The 6487-nt window shown below is 43.2% G+C and overlaps 1 protein-coding gene across 2 annotated transcripts; it reads right to left on the bottom strand.

The window, feature by feature from the left end:
• Positions 1-298: 298 nt before the first annotated feature.
• LOC122010245 (protein Brevis radix-like 1) lies at positions 299-5717 on the bottom strand. 2 transcript variants are annotated; one of them, XM_042566716.1, is made up of 6 exons: positions 5493-5717; positions 4709-5288; positions 1388-1794; positions 1152-1284; positions 665-1071; positions 299-553 (listed from the first exon to the last, which is right to left on the bottom strand). In XM_042566716.1, the coding sequence occupies exons 2-6, from the start codon at positions 4820-4822 to the stop codon at positions 415-417; spliced, it is 1200 nt and encodes a 399-aa protein (XP_042422650.1). In that variant the 5' UTR covers positions 4823-5288; positions 5493-5717; the 3' UTR covers positions 299-414. The 2 variants fall into 2 exon arrangements, with proteins under 2 accessions (XP_042422650.1, XP_042422660.1); XM_042566726.1 differs by having other exon boundaries at positions 4709-4888.
• Positions 5718-6487: the final 770 nt, after the last annotated feature.

The following is a 6487-nucleotide window of genomic DNA, read 5'->3' as shown; positions in this document are numbered from 1 at the left end:
TATAAGTTATTGGAATAAGAACGTAAATTATAACTTAGAACCGGATAAAAATTAAAAAAGAGACAAGTTACAAAACATAATTTCCTATTAATCATCCACTTAAAATTTCTCCTTGGATGTAGCACTTCAAAAAAGAAAAAACATTCTTGGAATTTAAAATTATTTTGAGATTCCTCACTAAACTAAGACCAATTATTGGAGAATTCTTCAGATCATTCCCAAATTTATCTGATATTGTTTCGAATTCTGAAAATGTCCGGTGAGTTCGGGTAAGTGGATTGGATTTGGAAAAAGTACGTTTGTAAAATCCAGATAAACATTTTAAGTTCTGGAAACAAAAAGAAGTCTGATCAGTCGTGACATTGATCGAACATCCCACATGTACAAATTAAGCCATGCATTTTCCTGGGTTTTCTAACTCATTGTTACTCGATTGGAGTGTACGGAGAGTTGTGATGCGTTGAGTTCTACGTCCTGCAGATATTGCGTTTGGATTCTCTCTCTGTTGGCCTCCCACCACAGCTTAGCGTCCACGTCCCCAAACTTGTCTCGGCTGCAAGACACCATGAAACCGTTGCTCCCATTAATTTGCATCTAGCAGAAGGAAAGTGAAAAGCAGAGTCTATATATGATCGACAAGGAACTCCGTGTATTGAATGATAACCTGAATCTCACACGACGGAGCTCCCGGATGCCATCGGCATGCTCGCAGATGGTGATGTAGACGCCGGGCTCATCTTCCTCCACCCATTCCGTTATCTCGAGAACGTCGCTGGTGTTGCTAACGGAGACGGACCTCTCGTCTCTGGACGAGGTGGTGGTCCTCGATGCGTCCACCGAAGCGGTGGCTTCCTCCTTTGCACCGGAGCTTCCCGGTGCCGTCTCAGTCTCGGCGGCGGAGGCAGCGGCAGCAGGTGAATGAAGGCGATGCGGAAGGATGCGGGAGGCGGTTAGATCCGTAGGTGGCGGCGGCTTGTGCATGTCTCTGGCGGTAAGCTGCTCTGTAGCGAATGGCGCCTGATTGATGGGGCTCTCCCTTGTCGAGCCCACCCTCGACCACGTCGATTCTCTCTGAATATATAACAATCTATATGAAGCATCATCTCTTACGACACGTTACCCATGGGGTCATTCTACGACGATTGACTAACCTTGCCGTCGTCCGATCTAGCCGGAGTCTGGAGAGCCTGAGTGTTATAGCGCCGTACATTGTAAAGCTCCATGATCCTGTCGTAGTTCTCCCCCCACCATCTCTGTGCTTGCCACTTATTAAACATCTCTTGACTGAGAAGAAATTACACATTCGATCGAATTTTTTAAGCAAGCGTGCAATAATTAATTTGGACGACGGGACACGGATAGAAAAAGTTATTCGTAAGAATAAAACCTGAATCGAATGCGTTTGAGTTCGTTTCCGGCTTCTCCAGGGAGAGAGACGAATGTGATATGAACGCCGGGCTCCACTTGAGCAATCCACTCCTTGGGTTCGCCAATATCGTCTTCCACCACTATATCCTCTTCGATACCCCCACTCCACTTGCCTCCACACCTCCGCTGCTCCTCTTTCATGCTCTTAGTCGAGTCCCACGCCGCTGGCCTCGCAGTTGCGTGGCCTGCCCGCGACTGGTTGCTGCAATACGCCAAGTCTTCGTAAGTATAGGCGCCATGCTCCTGCCGTCCACTATGACGGTGGCGGAAGCTCCTGCTCCTGAATGACGAGGAAGAGGACGAGGTGCTTCCGCCTCCTTTGATCTGACGGCTTGATCCGGAAAACTTTAGGACCATGTCCTTTATCTGCGCATATAGTTCGAGTTACGGTATATAAAATTAACATGGTTAGAAATTACTACAACTAAGTAATTAAACAACGCTAGCTGCATGCTTATCAACAATACTTCTGCGCTAAGTTATTATTCTTAATTAGCTAGTCTATGGCTGCCAATGAATTGACACTAACAATTCACGACTGCCAAGGGCCCACAGAAGTTGATTCGCAGGGAATTGTGATTTGTACAAAATGTCTATAGCAGAGAGCTGGATCAATTTTGAAGCCATATTTCATTCTCCATCTAATTAAATTAATAATTAATACAATCTGATGCGGTGGAGATGACAAACCCACGGGACATGACCCGGTTAATATGTAGTGATCAGATGGCATGTTTTGGGACTGGATCAAACTGCATGTGGCATGTCAATGGCCGAGCCGACTCTATTAGCCAACCCGCCAACCTCCTAACTTTTGACCCGTCCGAGCTACTAATCAACTCGATCAATCAAGTCACTGACCTCCCGACTTCTTGAGCAGTTTGATCTGCTAAACCGACTCGATCAACTGAGTTGCCGACCTCCCAAATTCTTGAGAAGTTTGATCTGCTGAGCTGACTCAATCAGTCAAGTCACCGACCTCTGGACTTTTCGATCTACCGACCTAGTGTATGCCGAGGTAGATAGGGGACATGATTCCCCACTTGCCCATGATCTCTTCATCACTCTCCCATATGTTCTCCTCCCTCTCCTCCCCATGATCTCTATGGGTGTCACTTTTATAAAATTGACAGGTATATGCTCCAAAAAAGGGTTCTCTAAAATTACTTTGTCCCTTTTGATGGAAACACAATCGATGCAACGGATATATAGGTAACTTCCATATAAGATCAGGAAATCAATCTTCCAGTAAACGTGGTAATCAAAGTCTACGGTAGGTCAATCCGAGCGAATGATCGATCAAAACATCAGAGACCACCATTCAATCGAACAATCTTGATTTCACTAGTCATGTTCCCTCCGTACTTTACTTTGCTAGCTCGGAGGATCCTCAACTTACGGGACTCTGTTCTCCTACATCGCCCCGAGTGGATCTTCGACTCATGGGGCTCTGCTCCTCTACATCATCCTAATATGATCTTCGACTCACGGGGCTCTGCTCCCCTACATCGTCTCATTCGAATCTCCGACTCATCAGGACTCTGCTGCCATACATCGCCCCGATCGGATTTCCGACTCCCGAGGCTCAAAACCTTCCACTCCTTGTTGGGTCGGGTTGAGAAGGCCCAATGGGCCTTTCAACTCAAGAGTTCATTCCATAATTAATGCTGTCCATGGAATTATCAAAGGCATGCGAGACTATATCTATGTAAAGAATATAGGATACAAGTAATATATGAGTGATGAGATTGTACAATACCATAAGGATATAAGAATTTGACATATCCCTTATTTTGATGTGACATTTAATTAATGTGGGAATTACAAAAGGTGTTATAAAAGAGTTCCACCTCCTCAATGACAAGTAAGTCTTTTGCTTCTCACGCATCTCATATTCTTCTACTATTAATCTTCCAAATTTATTTACACTTTATTGACTTGAGTGTCGGAGTGATTGTGCCAAGAACCCCTTGACTTGCTTACTAATGCTCTTTCTTCCTCCTCCTTGTGATCTTATAGGTGATCTCCCTTCGAGATTTTTTCTTTCGAGGTCTTTTTACGATCAACTTTAAAATCATATCGTCGGTGGTCCAGTTTGCATCGATTTCAGATAGGATCAACGATGATGACTTAGGCATCGAAATAATTTCACCGGGACAATATCCGACGAGCTCTTTGATAATTATTACTCTCTACATGAATCGTCATTCTACACGAGAAGAAATCTAGGAAAAGATCTCAACATCATCAAATTTTTATGCCATTGTGGACTCCTGCTGCCACGCCGCATGATGGTGATGAAATTTCTAGATGGGAACACTATCCATTAGTACAATGTATCCTCTCATATACAAGGAGAAGACCAAATTACCTAGAGTATGAACTAGCCGAAGATGAAGAGAGATGACAAACCCACCTTTAATTAGCCTATCTCCTAGGATGGATTTGATACCATTACCACGGAGTACTCTGTTTAACTCAGTGGAATCCATTTGGAGTGGGGAGGAAAATTTTATGGAGCGCTACCATAGCTTAAAGCATAAAGGTTATCCGACGTCACCCATGCTCCTATGTTGCTCGCCATTAAGCTATTGGTCTTGTTCATTCTGAGTCTTTGGCTATGTTAGTGTATCGGCTTAACTAATGTCCATGATATGCGCGTGAAACAATTGTTAATCCTGATCGACCTCTCCTTTTCATAGTGCAACTACAAGTTATGTAATGATCGTTGCTTCCTACTTAAGCATCGTATTGTTTTGTATACTTGAAGCCACCAGTTGTATCTCTGACGCCAGAACAGAAAGAGAGTCGGAGAAAGCCATCTCTGCTCTGTTCCTTCCCTGGCGCCAATCTTCCTCGTCGAACCCAAAGGCTTGCTTTCTCTCAAGCTCTTCTCTTGAGAATTAAAGAGAACAAAACATAGCTTGCTACTCAATCCATGCACCTCTGAAATACGACAAATCACCCCCAATGTTTAAAATTACCAATTCACACCTAGTGTTCATTTTCTAAAAGACTCTTCCTGAGGTTTCCTCCGTCCTCAGGAAGGTAAAGAAAGGAGTAATTTAAAAAATAAATACTGCTGCATGTTATTTAAAAGAGTTAGATGTATGATTTAATAAATTGGCGAAATGGTTAATGAGCTTTAATTAATTTGCAGTAAATGAACTTGTAGAACAAATTCGCATGCAATTGATAAATGTGCATATGATTACTTAAGACACGGGAATAATGTGTATTTTTTTCAAGGAAAAAAAAAACATCACTCTAATGTACTGGCCTGTGAGGTGAGGCTTTTCACGGTCTCTTTGTTGCTCGGAGTGGTCGCCGCGCGCGGGCCGTCTTCTCCCTCCTCGTCAGCGTCCTGCTTCGCGCACGCAATGCAGGCCAACATCGATCTCCTCCGCTGAGCGCGACGTCGCTTTACTTTTTGCCCTCTCCTACAGCCGCACAACTACCCCTGCAAGATCCGGCGTGACACTATTCATCAAGCAGTTATATGATGCCGACTGCTGAGGAGGATTGGTGAAGAAGCGACGTCGTCGTCGGTGTCTTATAATAAAGCCCAACCCAGAGGCCTGGCCTCCCCCAATTTAATGATGCTGTCGGTTCTCGAAACGCAACAAAGAAAATATATATCCATATATATCATTGGGTAAGTAAAGCTTCAGTAAGAGTTATTCCTTCATTTACTTGCCAGTGCGGCATGAAATAGAAAGACAGCTCGGAATGGATAGTAAGTAGTAAATGAAGATACCGACTGCTTACTATCTTGATCGTCCTGCGTTGTTCCCTGCTCAGTGGGTTTACTTCGCATCACAATTATCTTTTTGTATGCCTTCTATAATCGATTGAGATTGCTGTTGGCCATGACAACAAATAGAATGGATCTATTAGTGTCACAGTCAATGACTTCGCCTCAAGACTGCTTCTTTGAATTGTTTGACTTAGTATAAAACAGAGAAATCAAGTGAAGAATGAACTAGCTAGGATTCATATGTAGTAGAAGCTAACGGAATATAAGGAAATGATAAAAAAACAAATGATGATTTTGAAACTCTCACCTAGATTAAATTGCTGTAGTATTTTGTTACTATGTCTTCTTTGTTTCCTTTCGACCATGGAGAGCCCAATGCAAAGCTAGCTAGATCTCATGCCGAAACACGCCCGCCTGTAAGTATTTGTGTTCTTGTCACTTACCACGTAGTTGCAACAGCGAGAGACGCTGAGAAGTAGACTTAACGGATCCCCTGCTGCAGAGTGCAGACCCTCTATCAATTTATTGGCTAGAACTAATCATGTAGGCTTCAGTCTCCAAGTCAGGATTATTATTTATTTCTTTTCGATCTTGACCGCTGTGGCGCTTTGGATTTGCACCTGCTTTTCCTCTATGTTCAGGTTCTGTTCGTAATGCGAACTCCGCACAGATTCGAGAAGCTCCTGCAACTGCAAGGCTGCAAAACGTCACTGAAAATTGGGTTTAGAGATAGAACGTATAGACTCTTTTACTTTTAGGATGATTTTTAAAATGCTTTGACTAGTTTAAATTTTTTTTGGAAATGTTAATAGAGGAAGGGTATTTTGATAACAAAATAGCATTTTGATATCATTCCCGTCCAGAAGTTGAGAAGGATGGACGGCTGATGATGTGGTATTTGTGTTGATCGTGAGGAGACTTCGAGCTAGAAACCAAAAGGAAGGGATGATCTATCCCCGTCGTTGGAAGAATCTGCAAATAGACCGAGCTTATTCCGGCCTTACACTCCGACACTCGAGGCCGCTCCCAAAAATATAGTAAGAAGTGGGTTAAATAAGAGATTAAGAAAACACATGAGAAATGGACAAGAGACCCATACCCTAGCCCAGGAGGTGCAATCGGATAGATCGTTGAGCTGGTCGTAACACTGATTGTAACCACTCAAGTCTGTTTCCGATGATCTCTTGTATGAAGAAGATGCATAATACAAGAATATAATTAAATAACAAAATAAGTGTGCCACCGAGAGTCTCTCTCCTTTCTCTCCCTTTCTCCCCCTCTTCTTTTATTTTCTCTCTCTTT

The sequence above is a fragment of the Zingiber officinale genome, chromosome 1A (genome assembly GCF_018446385.1).
Source record: "Zingiber officinale cultivar Zhangliang chromosome 1A, Zo_v1.1, whole genome shotgun sequence".
In the NCBI taxonomy this organism is placed as follows: domain Eukaryota; kingdom Viridiplantae; phylum Streptophyta; class Magnoliopsida; order Zingiberales; family Zingiberaceae; genus Zingiber; species Zingiber officinale.
This window is presented reverse-complemented; position numbering and strand designations above follow the sequence as displayed.